Below are 20,407 nucleotides of genomic sequence, written 5' to 3' on the forward strand. Positions count from 1 at the left end.
TTTGTTTTTTTGCCCTAGCACTACACAGCTGGTTCAAATAACCAACTCATCATAGATTATTTGAATCAGCTGTGTGGTGCTAGGACAAAAACCAAAATGTGCACCCAGGACTGCGTTTGGGAAACCCTGCTATACCCTACTGCTTGTATTAAATCCAGATTATGACACTATGCTGTATAGGCCTATACAAAGAGTTCTCCCGAGGGGGAAAATAGGAAAACACTGGTGGGACTGGTGTCACTGCTCCACCGAGATGGACATATTTACACTCATAAGGGGCTATATACTGTAATTATGGCTAGATTACCCATAGAAAGGCAATGTGGATACAGAAATTGGCAGCAGTTGGCAATAAAGAGGTGTCCCATCATGCAGCACTAGCCTAATCCTCAAATCATCAGCATCATTTTCTTCTCTTCACTGCGAGGAGGAGGGACATCGCACATGCGCAGAAGATCCTTTAAGCCACACGCGGCTCAATCACGACGTTTATCCACCGGACCACTATGAATCACACGAGCAGTCTTGTAGGAAAGGCGTGCAAATGCAGTCAGAGACACTGTAAATGCTGGCTGTTTGCTCTCTTTCGTGTCGGATCATAGCTGTCCTCCTCTAGCTCAAAATGGGTTAGAGGGAGGATGCCTGCCTGGATTATCCACTTTCAACACTTTGCGAGGATGTGGAATTGGAATATCTGTTTTTGCAGAGGCATCTTGACAAAGACAGAGAGAGATAATATAGATAGCATTTGAAATATATCTCCACTGTTCTTCGTTTTCTTTCCTTGTTTATTTTTTTGAGAAATGATTGCAGAATTCGTTTGCAGCGCCGTGGCTTTGGTCCTCTATGTCAACACTCTGGGCGCCGATTTCTGCTACGATGACAGGTACATGAATGAATGAATGACATTGCTGTGCTGCCCGTAGGCCTACTGTCAGCGAATACAGTGGTTTTTAATAGCGGTAGAGAATTGCTTGACATTGTAAAATATGTCTTAACATCTCTAGACCACATTTTGCGGTAGCGTACGGAATGGCGGGCAGAGGGAGGGTGACTTCTGTCAGTTCTCTCTGTTGGCTGCAAGGTCTCGGTAAACAGCAGGCACTTGCTTGCCAGTACAGTGTCACTGCACAAAGTTTTGAGACCTGAGAGGATCCAATGATACATAGTTGCAGGCGAGATGAACTGAACGCTACAACATGATTAGGGGAGTAATGTGATACATTGTAACTCCATAATGCCATGCTAATAGTTGCATGAGGCAGCACCATGTACATAGCACTGCATTAAAACCATTATCACGGCCACGTCTCGTCTTAAACAGCGATACTATGTATGACACGGTCATATTTGTTAGGGGCTGTACGGTCCACAGAAACGGGTGAATAATATTTTCTGAATATTATTATTCTAACAGACAATGGTGAATGATGATCCCAAACGAAGGAAATAAAACAACCCTGTTTTAAATAGGCGATAGGACCGACATCAAATAAGACCAGTGCGCTTCATTAGGCAGGCTAAAACATATTGATACATTTTAATGTGGTTAATTCTCCATTAAAAAAGGAACTGCCTAAAAAGTGGAAATGCGTTCAGTGCAGTCTGCCGCCGGCTGTTGTGCCTCCAGATAAATAGTATTTCTCCCGGGCCTGATAATTTATTGTGCCAAACAGATTTAAGTACCTGTAAGGGCTGAAGATCTTAACACAACACCTTCCCAGTTTTATTTTACCAACGGCTGCTATACTTTTGGACAGTTAAACATAATGGCTTCAGTATAATAGCTTGGTTGATTGATTTAACGAGTGATAGTGTAGTGCAAATCACACTATATTACATTTCAATATTTTATTACTGGTTTGATACATGCAGAATTGGAGGGTGGTCTCAGGGCAATTTGTATTATTCTGTACGTAAATCTGTGACACTCCATTTAGAATGATATGTTACATTCGGTTACATTATGATTGGAATAGAGGTTGTAAAATATCCTACGATTTAGAGGACATACACTGAGTGTACAAAACATTAAGAATACCTGCTCTTTCCATGAGATACTGTAGACTGACCAGGTGAATCCAGGTGAAAGCTATGGTCCCTTATTGATGTCACTTGTTCAATAACTTCAGTCAGTGTAGATGAAGGGGAGGAGACAAGCTAAAGAAGGATTTTTAATAGGGATGCATCGATATGACTTTTTGGGCCGATACTGATATCCAATATTTTCCTTGCCAAAAAACCTGATACTGATAACCGATATTTAACACTTTAGCAGCTTTTTAAGCATTCTAGTACAGTTAACTAGTTGAAACAAAGTGTCATATGTTCATTTGTTCAGTTAAGAACAGATTGTTCAATAACTTGTAAATGACACATCCCATGAATGTATTTTATTCCACAACAGATATTCATGACACAAATATTTTATCTGCCCCGCATTTCAAAGATGGTTAAGTTCTTGGTGGCTTTTCTTACTAACCAATCTTGACTGTTTGAAGAAACTTAAAAATTATTTGAAAGAAATATAGGTTGAAACTATAATTCAGTTAATAATTTGAGCTATAACTGCTTGAAAATTAGTACTGTCTCTAGGCTGTCATAAACTGCTATAAATGGCTCAACTTCAACTTTTCAAATGTGCTCAACTGACTTGACTAGTGAAATGAGAGCAAATTTACAACACGTCATCTCATCTTTCATTTATGAAAAAAAATAAAAAAAAATAATAAACCCAACTGCTTTGTTTTAAATTAAACTAAAGTCTTGACCTATACCAGCCATGAATGAACAACAGAAAAGCCTAGGACACTTTTTCCCCAGTGACTCTACATTGCTTTGTTACAATATGACTGCCCATTTTCAATTTTAATATTTGGGGGAGGTTTTTCTTCACAAAGAGGACCTGCTCGGCTTTGTCACAAGAGTCTGTTTCTTTTTTTTGTCTCCAATGTGTGAAGCTGCTCTGAAAAGCCTCCCACTGTCCACACTACTACAGGGAGCACCAAGATACTTGCCCGCAGCTTTAGCTAAGGAAGGGAAACGGTGCTTGTTACTTCTCCAGTATCCAAGTGCATCTTCATTCCTAGAAATAGTAGGTTATGTCAGGTATGCTAATATCTGCAAATAATGGGGAAGGGGGGGTTAGTACATTTAATACAACATATTGAGTTATTCTTGCATGCCAAAGGATCATTAGGCATAGATCAACAATGGCAAATGTTGGCCGATGTAGTAACAGAAAATGAAAATAAAACGCGTCTCTCTCTCTCTCTCTCTCACAGAGATGCATACTGACCAAAAGGTTATTTTGTTGGCATTTACGTATGTCCCCATTACCAGTAAAACATAATCAAAACCTAGTTCTTTCACTTACTTGCTGTGCTGTTTCATTGTTCATTTGTTCAGTCGTTTCATTCTCAACCAGGATTTCATCATACATGTCAAGCAGTGACATTTCATCCCTGTCTGTTTGTGGCCTCTTCTGTCATGGGTCCTCTTCTTCGGTGCAAACTGTCACTGTGTCCATTTCCATATTGTCCAGCTGTGTTTGAAACATTTCACATAAACCCTGATTTTGTCTGCATCGAAGTAGTGGTCATTGTACCTAGCATCAAGCATGGTGGTGACACAGTAAAGAGGCTCAGAGAGAATGCCACCGAATCGCTTGTTCAGAGCGTCTAAGTAGAGTACTTTTGCAAGTTTTAACCCCACGGTCTGTGTCGGCAGTTTTGTTGAACAGGCGTTTCAATGCCATGACAGAGGGTATCACGTCTGCTGCAGACGCAGTTGAAGAGCTTATTTCTCGAGTCATATGGTCGAATGGAGCTAGGAGTGTGTTCATGTTTTCAATGAGCGTCCACTGGTTTGTACTGATTGTTGCAGGTAATGCATAGTCGGCTGCGTACACGCCAAGCACGCATTTTTGTTCCAGCAGGCTCTCCATCATGTAGAAAGTACTGTTCCATCTGGCCTTGCAAAAGCCTTTTCATTTTCACTCCAAGCTGCTCCTGTATTGCTTGCAGGCGGCTGTATGCGAGCTGTGAGTGTTTAAAATGACCCACTATCTTCCAACCAGTTGCCACTGTGTCAAATATGCTGCATTGGGCCAAAACACCTTAGTTCACAGCCAGTTGCAGCATGTGTGCCATGCATGGCAAACTGGCAACTCCGCATTCTTCCAAAGCCTTTGTCATGTTACGTGCATTGTCACGTAGCACAGCGTGTACATTGTTCTTGGAGATTTTCTGAGTTTTAAACATGTTCTCAAATGCCATTTAAGTGGCAGCAGCGGTATGAGAACCAGCACATTCTTGAGCATGCAATATGGCTTTCCTCAGTACGAAATCCTCGTCGACCCACTGTGCTGTCAGACTCCGCATGCTCATGGGGCTGACATCGCTGGTCCAAATGTCAGTCATGAAGCTAATAGTAGTGACGCCCATAGCAAGTAGCTTGTGGATGTGCGATTCAACAATACTGTGTATCTCCGATAGGGCAACATCTGAAAAATAGCGCCTACTTGGTAGTGTGTACCGGGGCTCGAGGAGAGCCAACATCATCCACAACAGAGAACGGTTGATTGTCAAGGGCAATGAATTCCATTATCTTGGCGTTAATGGATTTCGCCTTTGAGTTGTCTCGCTGAAATGTTCTTACTTTTTCAAATGACTGCTGGACTTGAACTTGCTTAGTTGTTGGAAGTGCCAGGCGCACCGGTTTGAGTCAAGAATTGCAACGCTACTGGGTTTTTCACACTCAACAGTTTCCTTTGTGTTTCAAGAATGGTCCACCGCCCAAAGGACATCCAGCCAACATGACACTACGGTGGGAAGCGTTGGCGTCAACACGGGCCGGCATCCCTGTGGAACACTTTCGACACCTTGTAGAGTCCATTCCCCAACTAACTGAGGCTGTTCTGAGGGCAAAAGGGAGGGGTGAAACTCAATATTAGGAAGGTGTTCCTAATGTTTGGTATACTTAGTGTATAGTGTCATATGTCAGTCTCTGTTGTCTACACCTTTTAGCTACATGTAGGCCAAGTTGTGCACTTAACAACCCATGTTGTTAAATAGCAAGGAAAATAGCAAGGAATCAAATATGGATATTTAATCACAATGTTTAGTAAATCCTCCTCTCGAAATTCAGAAAGCAAATCTGTACACTAGTAGAGAAACCTCAAGTCAAGTGCCTTGACTTAATCCAGCTAATGAGTTTAAATCCAGTGTGGCACTGTGTCGAGCATAGCCAGAAGCACCGAGGCTGGCTGAGAACACTACCTGAGGATTTCTCATCGATCTGGTTGTGGAGTCTTGCTGCTCAGGAATACGTAATTACACTGCTCTCGTTACATTCAGTTGTGGTCTTGAGAAAATATATCCTACAAGAAATTGAGTGCTCTGCTTGCTTTAATTAATGTAGGGTTTGCTGAGTCTGATCTCTATAGGACAACCCTGTTCAAAGATCACTGGTTTTACGGGTTGATTTAAGTCACCTTCCACTTACCAGTTGATCATGGTTAAAGTTAACAACACCTTAACTACATGTTTTGTGTGATGTGTTTGCTAGCCTAGCACAAAAAAACTATTTTATATGGAGGACTCTAGGGGCCTCACAAAGGCTTTCCACTGTCAATGCTCTCAGCACCACCACCACCTCCCTGCACAAACAACCCAGCCTTAAAGAGTCGTCCACTATGTGGTGCCAGAATCACCCCTGGAAGTTGGTTCTCCATCTGGCCATGGTCATCATTATCACACCTTGACACCTGCACTAGAACATAGTGAGTCGTATGTATAGTTCATATCTCAGCCTATTGCTATAATCCTGTATGAAAATGAATGGTCTGTACTCTGCAATGTTGTGTATCCATCCATCCACTCCTTTATTTAACTAGGCAAGCCAGTTAAGAACAATTAAAAAGAAAAATCACATCCCTACATCAAACATGTTTAACAAAACACATCTTTAAAAAATAAAATACAAAATACATACAACAAACATATATATGTAAATAAAATACAAATCTATACTGTACATTTTTACAATTCTAGTAAATTCTAGTACAATTGTATTCCCTCTTATTATAATGATTCAGGAATTGTTATTTTTTATTCAACATGCTTAATGTCTTAACAAGATGATTCAATTCAATAAAAAATATTTGTAGTTTTTGTGTAGAATTCTGGAATTTTTGTTTGTGTAAAGTATTTGGCAACATAACAAAGAAAATCATTTCAATGGTCTTGTGATCATTGCAATAGTATCACATTATATTCTTCATGTCAAAAACATGGGTAGTGTTCAAAAAGGTAAATGAGTATTCTGCAAGGTTTTTCCAAAAATATACCACATTCACAGAACAAGTGATTCATATTTTCACCTTTTCCCCCCCCGCAGAAAATGCAGATATCATCAATATCAACAAATTTCGACAACAATTACATGGATGTATCTTATGTAGAATCTTAATATACAATATTTGTAAGGCATCAACCAAGCTTTTTTTCCAGACAATGTCAGGAATAAGCATTTTCCAGAAAATGTTTCCTCTAGGCGTGAGTTTGTTCCGTGAATGGAAAATTTGTCTTATGTATTTGTTACAGCAAGATTTGTAAAGGAAGGCCACGCCTTCCAAGCTGAGTTCTGGATAAACTCTGTGATTATCACCAAAGCTAAGATGAGTTTTCATTAGTGTAGTCAGACCACTGTAAATGACTTAGATCACAGAAATAACTGTCTGAAAGGTATTGGAATGTTATAAATTCATTCAATGTTATAAATTGTTCATATGAAAGAATATTACCCATGTTGTCGAAAACATCAAGAACAAAGTCAATATTCCTCTCATGCCAAGTACTGTAGGGTAGAACAATGACTTATTCCTTACAGTTACGTCTGCATTTTTCAGCAAAAGAGCTTTATTATGGGAAAAGGTGTGCAGGAAACATATTTTCCATGACATTAAAGCGTGTTGGTGAAACACATCCAATTTAGCATGTAATCTTTCAAGAATATAATTACAATCTGGTAAAAATTGAAGATCTCCCAATTTATTGAACACATTGTTTGGAAGGAAATACCAAATTGATTCTGAATTACCAAACATCTTTTCAACCTGCTGATCTTGAAAGTGTTATTTATGTCAACAAAATCCAACACTTCCAGACCTCCTTCAGCTCTTTTATTTGAGAGGACTGACTTTTTTTAGTTGGTGAGACTTATTTTTCCAAGTCAAGAAAGGTCTTGTTGATCTTTTTACAGGTCGGTGGATTTATAAATAAAGATAATGAGGTTTACACAAAGTGAGACAGTCCCTCTGCCTTGGACAGAAGCACTCTCCTAAGTATAGATATATCCCTTTCTAGCCAATTATTAAATATATATATTCATTTTACGAGAGCAATTCATATGTTGTCTAAGTTGTTTTTTGATAGACGTATACCTAAATATTTAATATAGTCCTTTACAGGAATATTTTATTTTTATTTATCATCGGAGTCATATAAACATAAGATTTCACATTTAGAAATGTTCAGTTTGAATCCAGATGTAATAGAGAATGCAGTGATAGCATTAAGGTCATGGGCGACCTGGTATTTGTCTTTAAAAAAGAGTAGTATCGTCAGCCAGTTGGGAAATGTTGATTTCTCTGTTAAAAATGGATAATCCATGCAGATTTACATTATTCAGAATATCTAGTTCCACTACCAAAATTAATAAAAAGGGCGAAACTGGGCATCCCTGTCGTACACTTCTGTTGATACTAAACCCTAATACATCCAAAAGATTCAGTATCACAGAACTATTCATATCTTTGTAAAACATGGAAATGAGTTTGATAAAAATTGAACCGAAAACGATCAGCAGAGTCATCAGGTGTTTCGTTAAAATCGCTTGAGAGAATTAGAAAAGCATATTTGTTGCCTAAATCCTGTAATTTTCAGGTAAATTTTACAAAAAGGGTCTTATTTGGAGCATGTGAGTAATGTCCATACACATTACAGATGGTGAAGATAGCATTGTCAAGTTAACAGTTACTATGACCCATCTCCTTTACTGTGAAGATGTGGATTCTAGAATGTCACCTTTTAAACTTGTGAATAAGTGTCAAAACACCAGCATAATGGTTTGATCCATGACTGAGATAGACCATGTTTCCCCACAGTGACTTTCACAATTTCAAGTCACTTTCACACAAATGAGTTTCCTGAAGAAGGACAAAATCTGCATTTACAATATGAAACTAAGCCTTTCCTTTTTGCAAGATCTCTCCTAGCATTCAGGCTAATGACATTGAGTGAGTTGAAAACAAACTCCTGCGTAAAAAAGAAAGACACAAACTAGACAGCAAATCTAGTAATGTGAACAATAAAACAAACAGTAAACCTTGAGAGGGTTACTCCGACGGAAAACTACGCTCATCTGAGGTAGAGGTGGTTAACAGTATAACACATCCTTTTTTTTCTTTTTTTGGTTGGCAAGTGTTCATGAATTGTAGTTTGAATTGTACATTTACTTGTGGCAGTACAGTAAATGTACTCTTGGCAGTGCTCACAGTTCAAGTGTGGTTCATGTCATGTCACCAGAGTTACGCAGTAATATTTCTTCTTTCGATGAACGCGCGTTGGCCCTTGAACCCAGTCTTCTTTCCTTATTGTCGAGCCTTCTGTATAAGCGGCCACAGTTTCTCCCTGGCAGTCTGATCCTGCGGTATCAGAGCCTCTTTGATGCAGAGCTTCTTCTCGTCCAGAAACTTGTTCCCCTTGTCCATTTTCCAGATGATGTCCCTGTGGTGGCTCATAGGGTCCATCAGATCTTCATTTCCCTAGTCGATGTACCACGTCAATCACGTCTCTTAGCTTGTCTTTGATGCACAGATCCACCTTTCCCAGGATATTGATAACCGCTTCCCTAATGTCCTCTACCTCTCTTTACTTTGGATTTTCAGATTCCACCTGCGAGAATACCATTGAAGTTCAGCTACATTCTCATACAGCTCATTATTTTGGGATTGCAGTTTCTTCAGCTCGTTCTCCAGGAACATTATATTTTCCTTGTTCTCACTCACAACTGTGAGAAGCTGACGGACAGTTTCTGACAATTTATCAATCTTCTTTGATGTTTCTTTGGTAGCCCACTCTATGGTGGAGTCTTTGGCGTCTTGTTTAGTAGTCAGGGTCTGGATTACAGAGAGAAGTTCAGACATGGAAATGTCCTCTTTCACTTTTTTCTCCAGGTGGATTTTTAATTGGGGTCTGAGGTAAAGAGGTTGCAAGGATCTCATCCTGGTCCATCTTGTTCTTTCTCTTGCTTGAGCTCATGGCATCTTGTGTATCCATGCTGCTCTGGCTCTCGTCGTAACTAGTTGGCATGCCTGCCATCTTCTGTGCAGCTTGGATATTCCGTCATGTACTTCCCATTCAAATTGACAAAAATTTACTCTAAACTTGCCAAATGTAGCTAAAACAACTTCTAATTAGTTTCTTGCTACATTGATAGCCCATATTAGACTGTTAACCACCTAACCCTCAAAGTTGCACTCCCTCTCACAGCGACGCCATCTTGGCCATATATGTAGCTAGATGTAGTAGGCTAATGTTAACTAGCTGGCTCATCATTACCCATGAAAGGAAGTTAAGCTAGCGAGTAAGTATTTAAGCCAGTCATCCTAGGACAACAAAAACTAAAAGTGTGTACTGTATGTCAGAGTGATAGACCGTTTCGTCAACATGAAGAGAGGAGGATGGCATTGGTGTTTCTCTACAAGTAAGGTGAGTCAACATGTTTTTCTACTTGCAAGCACACACACACACAAATCAGTAACATGGACAGCCACATCATATTTATCTTACGTTAATTGAACTAAATTGTTTTGGTATATTTCAGTTGTCACTGTATTAGACTAAGCAGAGGTGATTTGATGATGTTGAAATGTTGAAGTTGAATGGTGCTGGAATAGTGGAGGCAGCTCCTGTTTTCATTCCGACTTGTGGTATCTCTCTGTGGTTCTAAATCAAAAGTTGTTTCGTGGTGTGAATATGTTGGAACATGAATTAACTTGCTTGACCACGCTGTAGGTCATGTACTATAACTGTTTGTTACATGCAATGTGCTTTGTGGACTTGTCCGGTTTTGTGATGGAACAAAGGTGTGGTTAAATTGATTCTGCCACTGAGTCTTCTAATTGTCTCAGCCTTAGGCCTATATATCACGTCCGCAAGGCATATGAACTAACAACAGAATTATCACAACACGTAGGTTGTAATATGGCAATTATTTTCCTGGCTTCTCCAGTGATTTTACCTAGGCACCTCTACTGGCACTCTGCAGGTTGTGTCAACCTGGTTAAGGCATTAGCTGCATCGTCAGCATTATTGTTGGTGATTGGATTTAAGTTGCAAAAACATCCGTGACTTTGTTTCGAATGGCACTGAAGTGAATCAAAGGTTGATGGGGAGGATAGGAGAAGGAAAATAAAGCTGTTCTCCTGGGTCACCCTTGAGAATTGATCAAGCTGAATGTCTTTGTAGAAAGACGGCAACAGAGCTGAATCTTTTCAGAAAGCCTAGGACTACACTCTGTTTTCTAAAGTAATGTTGACAATTTTGTGATGAAATGAGAGCTTTGATCTCAAAGTACCCTTCATGGTACATAAGAGTTACAGTAGCACTATATTGGATGGTTTGTTTTGATTATGGTTAGACTATTAAGTTCCCTGCTCTACTTCATCAATGCTGCTCTGCACTCGACTGATTGTGATGTTGTTAGAATGGGGGTATGAAAGTGTGAAAGACATCGTTATTGAGGACAGAGCCTCCCTGAACATAGCTGTGGCCTGACAGCGGAGGGGAGGCAGTCAAAGCATGTAGCACTACAGTCTGATGATGTGGGGTGGCACTTGGTGGCCAGAGCGCTAAAAGTTTCAGGTCAATGACACACTAGATTAGTCATTCTAAAGTTCATCAGTTGGGGAAAGACAGTGGAATGCCAAAATGACTAAATCATATCAAAGTTTATTTGCCATGTGCTCTGAATACAACAGGTGTAGGTAGACCTTACAGGGAAATGTTTACTTACAGGTTCTAACCAGTAGTGCAATTTTTAAGTAAAAAATAGGTAGTTGAACAATAGATAAGTAAGGATATTTTTTTTTAAACAACAGTAAAAGACAGTGAATAATAACAGTAGCGCGGCTATATACTGTACACTAGTGAGGCTATATACAGTAGCGAGGCTATATACAGTAGCGAGGCTATACAGTAGTGAGGATATATACAGTAGTGAGGCTATATACTGTACACTAGTGAGGATATATACAGTAGCGAGGCTATACAGTAGTGAGGATATATACAGTAGTGAGGATATATACAGTAGTGAGGCTATATACTGTACACTAGTGAGGCTATATACAGTAGCGAGGCTATATACTGTAAACTAGTGAGGATATATACAGTAGCGAGGCTATATACACTAGTGAGGCTATATACAGTAGTGAGGTTATATACAGTAGTAAGGCTATATACAGTAGTGAGGCTATATACAGTAGTGAGGCTATATAAAGTAGTGAGGCTATATACAGGCACCGGTTAGTAGGGGTAATTGAGGTAGTATGTAGATGTAGGTATGGTTAAAGTGACTATGCATATATGATTAACAGAGAGTAGAAGCAGTGTAAAGAGGGGTAAGGGTTGGCGGGGTGCAAATAGTCCAGGTAGCCATTTGATTACCTGTTCAGGAGTCTTATGGCTTGGGGGTAAAAACTGTTGAGAAGTCTTTTTGTCCTAGATTTGGCACTCCAGTACCGCTTGCCATGCGGTAGTAGAGAGAACAGTCTATGGCTTGGGTCTTTGACAATTTTTAGGGCCTTCCTCTGACACATCCTGGTGTAGAGGTCCTGGAGGCCAGGAAGCTTGGCCCTGGTGATGTACTGGGCCGTACTGTGTTGCAGCTGTAGAGCCTTTTGAGGATCTGAGGACCCATGCCAAATATTTTTAGATTCCTTAGGGGGAATAGGCTTTGTTGTGTCCTCTTTATGACTGTCTTGGTGTGTTTGAACCATGATAGATTGTTGGTGATGTGGCCACCAAGGAACTTGAAGCTCTCAGGGCGTGCTCTGTCCTCCTTTTTCTGTAGTCCACTATCATCTCCTAGACTCAGCATTTGGGAATTGACCTGTTTGTGTCTGACTCGGATTGTACATATTTTCTGTATGATGAAATGGGGATATGTGGAAAATAGTGGGAATAATATTTTCACCGATATAAAGCACTGCTTAGAGGTAGGATGAATATTTTATTTCCAACATGAGTTATTACTTAGTGTTCGGAACAGATTATGGTCCTTAGTTCTCTCCTGCCTGTCTACCAGTAATCTGTTGTTCATAAATAGCCTTGACATTATGTATTTTCCCACGGATCACATTAAGGAGTGGCTGAGTGGCTCAAACTATAATGAATCACTTGGTTTGATGACACACGCCTCTAAGTAGCTTTCTGTTCACTAACACCCTCAGCCTCGTATAATATGCCCAGAGTGCTGTGTGTCTGTGTGTCTGTGTGTGTGTGCGAAATCGTCAAAACATCCCACGTACCTACCAGGATGAAGGAAGTACAGACAATAAATATGTAGTCCTTCACACGTCTTAGGCATTGCTTCTTTATTCTTTCCTGCCTGTGCTGAGGGCCTGAACGTATCTGGGTTGTCTGTCTGTGTGAGGCTGACTGCCCTGTAAATAGCCCTGGCTGGCCTGCCCCTGGTTGGGTTTCGATTGTACTGCTGTCTGAGCTGGCTCTGCTCTGCTTTGCTCCGGCTCTGGCTGTAGTGTCCACCCAGTGGAATAGGATGGGCCAGCCCACTCCAGTCCGGGCCCAGCACTGTGGAAATGTAGCGAGCCCAAGGGCGTCAACCCAACAGTCTGAGCATCTCTCCCACAGTCTCTCCCAGTGCCCTGTAATTAGTGGAAGCCTCCAGAGTGGCGTGGAGGCACGGACGGCAGACTCTCAACAGGCGTGCAAAGCCTCTCGCTCTAATCGTACGTCGGCTGCAGCCAGATGGTCGTGTTTTTGCGAAGCAGTGAGGGGTTTTCTCGCCTGTGCTCTCGAGTCTGAGGTGGAGTCAAGAGCACCATGTTCAGTGCAGCCCGGATGGAGACGTCAGTGTTTTTCAGACTGAATGATGAAGCAATCTAGGAGGTCTGTGTGAGAGGGGTCCTTTGGTATTGTTCACACATTGACGTTTGTTCTTTTTTATTGTTGTTGATGTGCCTTGGGATTGATTTGAACGTCATTGAGACTGATGTGTTCTCTTATTTCAGTGGTTTACCATACAATACAAGGTCATCCCACGCTTTTCTGGCCTGTCACTGAAACAGCGTTAATCAGGGATGCATTTTCAAGTCAAGCAATCATTTTCACTTATTGAGTCATGCAGTTATTGTTCTCTCTGTGCGAATGCTTGGAAGTTGGCTTCTATTGTGACCAGACAGACAATTTCTCATCTACCTATATGCCAACGAGATCAGCACATGTCCAGTCACAGATGTATGGATTGTGGGCCAACAAGATCAGCACATGTCCAGTCACAGATGTATGGGTTGTAGGCCAACGAGATCAGCACATGTCCAGTCACAGATGTATGGGTTGTAGGCCAACGAGATCAGCACATGTCCAGTCACAGATGTATGGGTTGTAGGCCAACGAGATCAGCACATGTCCAGTCACAGATGTATGGGTTGTAGGCCAACGAGATCAGCACATGTCCAGTCACAGATGTATGGGTTGTAGGCCAACGAGATCAGCACATGTCCAGTCACAGATGTATGGGTTGTAGGCCAACGAGATCAGCACATGTCCAGTCACAGATGTATGGGTTGTAGGCCAACGAGATCAGCACATGTCCAGTCACAGATGTATGGGTTGTAGGCCAACGAGATCAGCACATGTCCAGTCACAGATGTATGGGTTGTAGGCCAACGAGATCAGCACATGTCCAGTCACAGATGTATGGGTTGTAGGCCAACAAGATCAGCACATGTCCAGTCACAGATGTATGGGTTGTAGGCCAACAAGATCAGCACATGTCCAGTCACAGATGTATGGGTTGTAGGCCAACAAGATCAGCACATGTCCAGTCACAGATGTATGGGTTGTAGGCCAACAAGATCAGCACATGTCCAGTCACAGATGTATGGGCTGTAGGCCAACAAGATCAGCACATGTCCAGTCACAGATGTATGGGCTGTAGGCCAACAAGATCAGCACATGTCCAGTCACAGATGTATGGGTTGACTTCCTTTCATAACTGTATTTTCCAGCCGATAAAGAGCTCAAATTGCAAATGTTATTGTGACATAGAGTAAGAAGCTTTCAGTATTTGGTGCTAGAAATACTTTTAATGAGGGTTGTCAGTATGTTGTGCATTGCTTCAGTTTTGCATAAACCCACAGAATTACTTGAAGCATTTTAGCCTTGGATTCGATCAGTTCACCTTTAGGCCGTGGGAAACCATTGACTAGATACGATGCACATTTTTCTATCGCAATTTCCATTGAAATTAACAATTATGTCGTATCAAATTTGGACAAAATGTGCTCAATCTTCCAAGTTTTAACAATAAATGGTGTTGTCGATGCAAGGTACAGCACATAATCAGGAAGTGAGTAGGAAGTGAGGGATGGATTGGGGCTACATGTTACGCAGCAGCAACAAATCTGGGGTATATTTTACTCCCCTTTCCTTCTGGGTCACTGCCTCACCCAGTGACTGTCAACACTATTGCTATTTAACCCCATCTGTGGCGCGGTGTGTGATGGCAGCTCCCACTGGGTGATCTGTGTGTCGGCTGGTGTGACCCTGCCGTGCTGAGGTGAACTTTCTCAGTCATTATCCCGCTGAGCTCTCACTGTCTGAGCACTGCTTCAGGTGATCAAACCTGGATTTGGGATTTTTTTTTAAATCATGGGGATTTGTGGAGAGTAATAACCTTTTGGATAGGTATCTACTGTGTAGTAACATACTATATATATTTTTTTTACATAATTTCAAAGTGATAAATCCTCTCTAACACGTCACTATAGGTTGATTCAAAACAGTAGTGTAAAATGTCAAGTGCAAGTCAATCAACTTTTGATTTACATTCCTTATCGATAGCATTTAACATGATGAACGTGTTCTGGCGATGCCACCAGATAGCTATAACCGCCGTTGTCCAGATGGTGTCTAGACTTAAGACAGGGGACTTAGATAGGTGACATCCATCCATCGGGTTTTACCCTCTCTCCATGGGAGAAATTGGATAGGCCTGGCCCATTCTGCTGCTGTAGTAGGGGAGTAAATTGCCTCTGTGATTGCCCGGGCAGATGATTGTCATATGTGAGGTGCAGTTGGAACAGGGTGATTGTGGGTTGGCCTGATCAGGCCCTGCCCACTGGTTCATAAAAGACCCTGTGCACAGACAGACAGCCTCACAAATTCAGCAGCCCTGGATGCTTTGTAATCATCCCACTGGAACCCACAGAGATGAGGAACGGGCCATGAGTAGTTGTCGGCTTTACTGCTTTGTGGTGGACAGCATTAAAGATGAACTTGAACCACGCTACACAAGAGTTTAATCAGCGCCCTCTTTGCCTTTTCACAATCTCTTTGTTGACTATTTAGTTAAAGCCAACAGATTATCTCTCCAAATGTATCATGTGGTGCGTCTACCAGCCCTCTTGACACACACACACACACACACACACACGTTTATACACACCCACACAGAAACTAATCATAATCACCTTAGACGTACATATAAAGGCAGATTGAATTATCCAGCATTAAAATCCTTCACATGGGCAGCAGTGCATTGTGAAACATTTTACAGCGCAACAAAGTAATGAGGCACACTGTAAGTACTTAAGCTGCCAGAAGAAGACTTGAAGCTTGTCTGGGCAAAAATCATATTTTTGGAAAAAGCTGCTTGGTCAAAGAATAAAACCCTTGCAGCAACACGATACTGCACTCTCCACAATGGCTGAAGGGAGGCCCCTCTCTGTAAAGGTTTGGTCTAGTGTTTCCTCCCATCATTAGACATGGGTTTTAAATCATTTCATTTCATGTGGGTGAGTCGGTAATGGGTCTAGACAAGGCCTTGGATTCAGAGGGCCAATGTTGGCTGATGGATCTAGTGCCGTGTCCAGGTCCGGGTTGCCGAGCTCTCTTCATATTAATGGGATTAACAAGGGTTTTGGATGAGAGGGCGACTGTAAGCAGAGAACCCAATCCATTAGAAACAAGAACTCCCTTGTTGCCAATATCAAACAAGGATGCTATAGTTCATCGGTGGCCATGTTTTCCTGTAACATGGGACATTGGCACGTTGTGATAAGACTATTGACAGCCTGGCCCGGGCCTGGGCCTTTGTGCATTGTGCATGGACTGTGTGCATTGTGAAGGGACTCTCACTATTCTCCCTGGACCCAATGAAGGTCCTCATTTGTCACAGATGGGCGAATTAAGACCCTGGTTGTGTCAGCTGTTGTTTTGGGCAGATAATGAAATAAGACCTCACTGTTGTGGCACCTTTGTGGGCCAACTTGTCAGAACCAACCGGGTCTGCTCTTTGTGGGTGTACGTGCCTGGGTTAATGTAGCCTACTCAATGGGAGGGGGAGCTCCGTTTTGCGTTGGCCAACCCAAGCTGTTTGGTTGTGTCCACTCCGCAGTAGGTGGCATGGCTATGGGATGGAAGGATGTCGGAAGAGCTGGGAAAGAACAAACTAAACGGACCTGTGATAAAAGTGTAATATTGTATCCAGTGCTGCAGAATACAAGTGTTGGATTTCTTTTGAGGTTCTATTATTATTGTGGTCAAAAGGGGTTTCAAATATGATTGCAGCATCCTGTTTTTGGAGAGTGGGTCAGATGTAGGACACGAGGACCTGCGGTTCGTTCAATTTAGCTACTGTACTGTTGGCGAACGGGCAATCCTCTCAGGTCGGCCCCCAGAGGGACGTGGTAGGCCTACTGCTACTGTCCTTCACTGCTGAGGTCATTTTGATGCCGCAGAAAGAGAAAGATAAGGATTAGGCCATATTGTGTTGTCAAAAGGTGTTTTGATGGGGATTTGTGGGTAGGCTGTGTGGGAGGTGCCTGCACTGAGGACCAGAACACTAGTCCCAGTGATGGCCCTGCCCAGTACAGTGCTTTATGTTTTCCAGGTCTGTGTGATGGAGAACCCATCTCAGGTTGTCACAGTCTGTCTCTAATTGCTAATGTAAAAGCACGAGTCCTCCCAGCGTACCTTTGAATTCACGTCACTCTGCGCTGTCAGACAACCTTTGGGACATTGACACATATGAACATCCAGACTGTACTGTCTTTACTGTATATCGTTTCTCTTAAGTGGGTGAAAAAACAGCTTGGAAGTGGGACCCCCAGCATTTCATCAAATTGCTACATTGAGAGAGGGCAAGAGTTGAATCCACTCCAGCACTGTAATCTAAGCTCTCTGAGCTTTTCACCAAGTGCTTGTGTGGGATATGAAAGAATGAAACCAGAGCTGTTGCAATGTTAAGTCATCGCTAGTGGAGCTGGGGTTAACTTCATCCCACCTTTTTTCCCCTGATCTCAGTCTAACCCAGGCTGGCTGTTAATTTAATGTCTGCTGAGCAGTGAGGGTTTTGTCAACCCTACTTCTGTTTTGGCCATAACTGTTTTTTTGTGTGTGTTGGACAGTTGCATACAAATGACATTATTTGCACAACAAGTAACAACTATGGTAATGAAGTTTAGTGTGTAATAGATTTTATTGTAATTCCAGAGGAAGACAAGTCTGACATTTCTCCAGATGGAGAAAGACTCATGTTATATTGCATTTCTCATTTTCAGCCAACTCTCTCCGTCTCTCTTTCTCTCTCTCTCTCACCATCAAACATATTTATTTTTAAACAGCAAATTCTTCATGAAGACTTCACCAGTGAGTCAGCGATAGACAATGTCAGTCCACCCACTGTTTGAAACGTGAACACATTTGATTCCCATAGTTTATTTTGGCTATGCATTGACCCTCAGGGTCGCAAACCATATTATTGGCATACTGTATATGTTGGCATACTGTATATGTTGGCATACTGTATATGTTGGCATACTGTATATGTTGGCATACTGTATATGTTGGCATACTGTATAAGCATAATGTAAATGTTTTCCCCCCTCTAGTGATCCAGCCAAGTGAGGTCTTCCTCTCCGACGTGAGGAGGTACACTTGGCGAGTGACAGAGGTTTATTTTTGGTCGGTGAGGAAGTTTGGGGTTCTGAGAGAGTGCGTGCAAATGATTTAATTTTTACTTCTTGGCCCCTGAGGTTGGAGAAGCTGTAGTGGTGTGCTGTCAGCTCATCTGCCAGACTAATGAGACTTCCTAAACGTGCTCGCAAGAAAAATAATGAAGTATTCAATCTGGAGGAGGAGAGAAAGAGAACATGAACTGATCGCTGATCTGCTGTCTGTTGGCTCATGCTGCTGAGAAGACCTTGGGCTCTCTGTTCTCAGTCTGTACAGAACAGCATTAGTCCTGACCATGAACTCCTGCAGCCTAAGGACTAGACTTAAAGGACTTTTACCTGAGGAGCTGTTAGCGATGCCATCGCCACATCAGAGGCTTTGCATGGGTATTCTTTAGGCATCGGCACCACCTCCATATTTAGCTTAGTCAATTCAGCCACACTGTACAATTATCAGCCTGTCTAATAAGGAGCAGTTTAAGTCAATCCATCCTAGTATTGATTGGTGTTTTAAGCTCTGATTTGCTTCAGGGTGAGCGACTGCTGATAAAGCCTGGCGTCTTCTTAAAGCCATTCACGTCTGAGCGGGAACTCTTTGCAACAAATTGTCACTCATCACGGCTCATTTGGACCCACATTACAGGATTGGTAATGTGGTGCGCTTGTCACTCTCTCTGATTGATGTGTCTGAGTACTGAATGGCAGCTAGCTAGCACAGCCCGGTAATCCTCAGGTTGGTGTATTGTGTGCTCACTGGACCCAGGCTGTTTATTTGAACAGAATAGATTGACAACATTATCTGTGATCTTCTTCAGGAACGCTCCACAGCTATTGTCATTTGCCATAGAGGCATTAAAGACTGACATTATGGGGGTTGATTTCTGTCGATGAATTAAAGTGTGGGTCGTAGGTCGGCACTGAGTCACAGATGTCTGGTCCTCATCGGAATACTTTTTTCAATTTCCATTCAACCCCAGTTTGACAATAAGGGGTTTTAGTGTCTCTTGCCTGCAAATGTCACAGGGGTATATGCTTTTATGCATTATATATACACCCTGGGCCTGGATTCCGTCTCAAAATGGCTTGTGCACTTAGCCTACATATTGATGAATGGTGCCCGCAAAGCCCATTTTTTTTGGCTAGCACAAGGAAATGAAAATGCACTAAAATGACTCTTACATATCTTCCTAACGTGTGATCCATAGCATGTGGGGCCTGCTGACACTCAGAGATTGGAGTTGTGTCTGGAGACGTGGTGTATCTCACCCGCTGGGTGCTGTATTGGGAAGGGCGTCTGGGAGTAAACCTTGGGAGTGATTGATACTGGGTGTCATGAGAAACAGATGTGTTTGTGTGTTTCATGAGCCTTTAATTGTGTGGTAATTACTTGACATGAACAAAGATGGGGGTCTCTGGTAATCAGAAGCCTTGGGAAAGAATACTACCAGGTTCTATTTCCATTTCTCAGGATGCAGTGTGGTAACACATGGCAGCTGTGTCTGATCGACGGATCTTGCGGTGAGAAGAGTTGTAAGATGTCTGTTGGACAAGGTTGACCCAAAGAAGTCATATCAAAAAGACAATCCTTAGATGTTTCAAGTTTTAGTTGTTTAATTTTGATGTCCTGCTGCACCAAAGTGATCGCAAGCTGTGCTCCCAGAGCGCTTGTTCTGGTCAAAAGCGAGCAGAAACTGAACACTAGGAGACATCTCGTTTGAAAGTGCCTAAACTACACGTAAGACATGTTCCCTCCGAAATCAAACAGAAGATGCTGTGAATTTTTGTTACTCTGCACAACATTTGGATTGATCAAAATCTTTCAAATGTCAACATTTATTTGCCATGTGCACAGGATAGAACAGGTGTAAAACAATACCTTACAAAATAGAATAGAATAAAACAGAAATACGATGTGAGTTAAAGAAACACAAGAATGCAAGGACAGTGCATTCGGAAAGTATTCCGACCCCTTGACTTTTTCCATATTTTGTTATTTTACGGCCTTATTCTACAATGGATTAAATAGTTTTCCCCCCCTCATCAAACGACACACAATACCCCAAAAGACAAAGCAAAACATTTATAAAAAATGTAAACTGAAATATCACATTTACATAAGTATTCAGACCCTTTACTTCAACTTTG

General features: G+C 41.8%; 1 protein-coding gene across 1 annotated transcript in view; it reads left to right on the plus strand.

Annotated features, from left to right (window-relative positions):
* Nucleotides 1-506: 506 nt before the first annotated feature.
* tmtc2b (transmembrane O-mannosyltransferase targeting cadherins 2b) overlaps nucleotides 507-20,407 on the plus strand; it is a 169,895-nt gene continuing 149,994 nt past the window's right edge. Inside the window, exon 1 of the mRNA XM_020481051.2 lies at nucleotides 507-886. Within this exon, the coding sequence (XP_020336640.1) occupies nucleotides 804-886 (83 nt within the window). The 5' untranslated portion in view covers nucleotides 507-803. The remainder of the gene's footprint in view (nucleotides 887-20,407) is intronic.

This window comes from Oncorhynchus kisutch, linkage group LG4 (assembly GCF_002021735.2).
Source record: "Oncorhynchus kisutch isolate 150728-3 linkage group LG4, Okis_V2, whole genome shotgun sequence".
In the NCBI taxonomy this organism is placed as follows: Eukaryota; Metazoa; Chordata; class Actinopteri; order Salmoniformes; family Salmonidae; genus Oncorhynchus; species Oncorhynchus kisutch.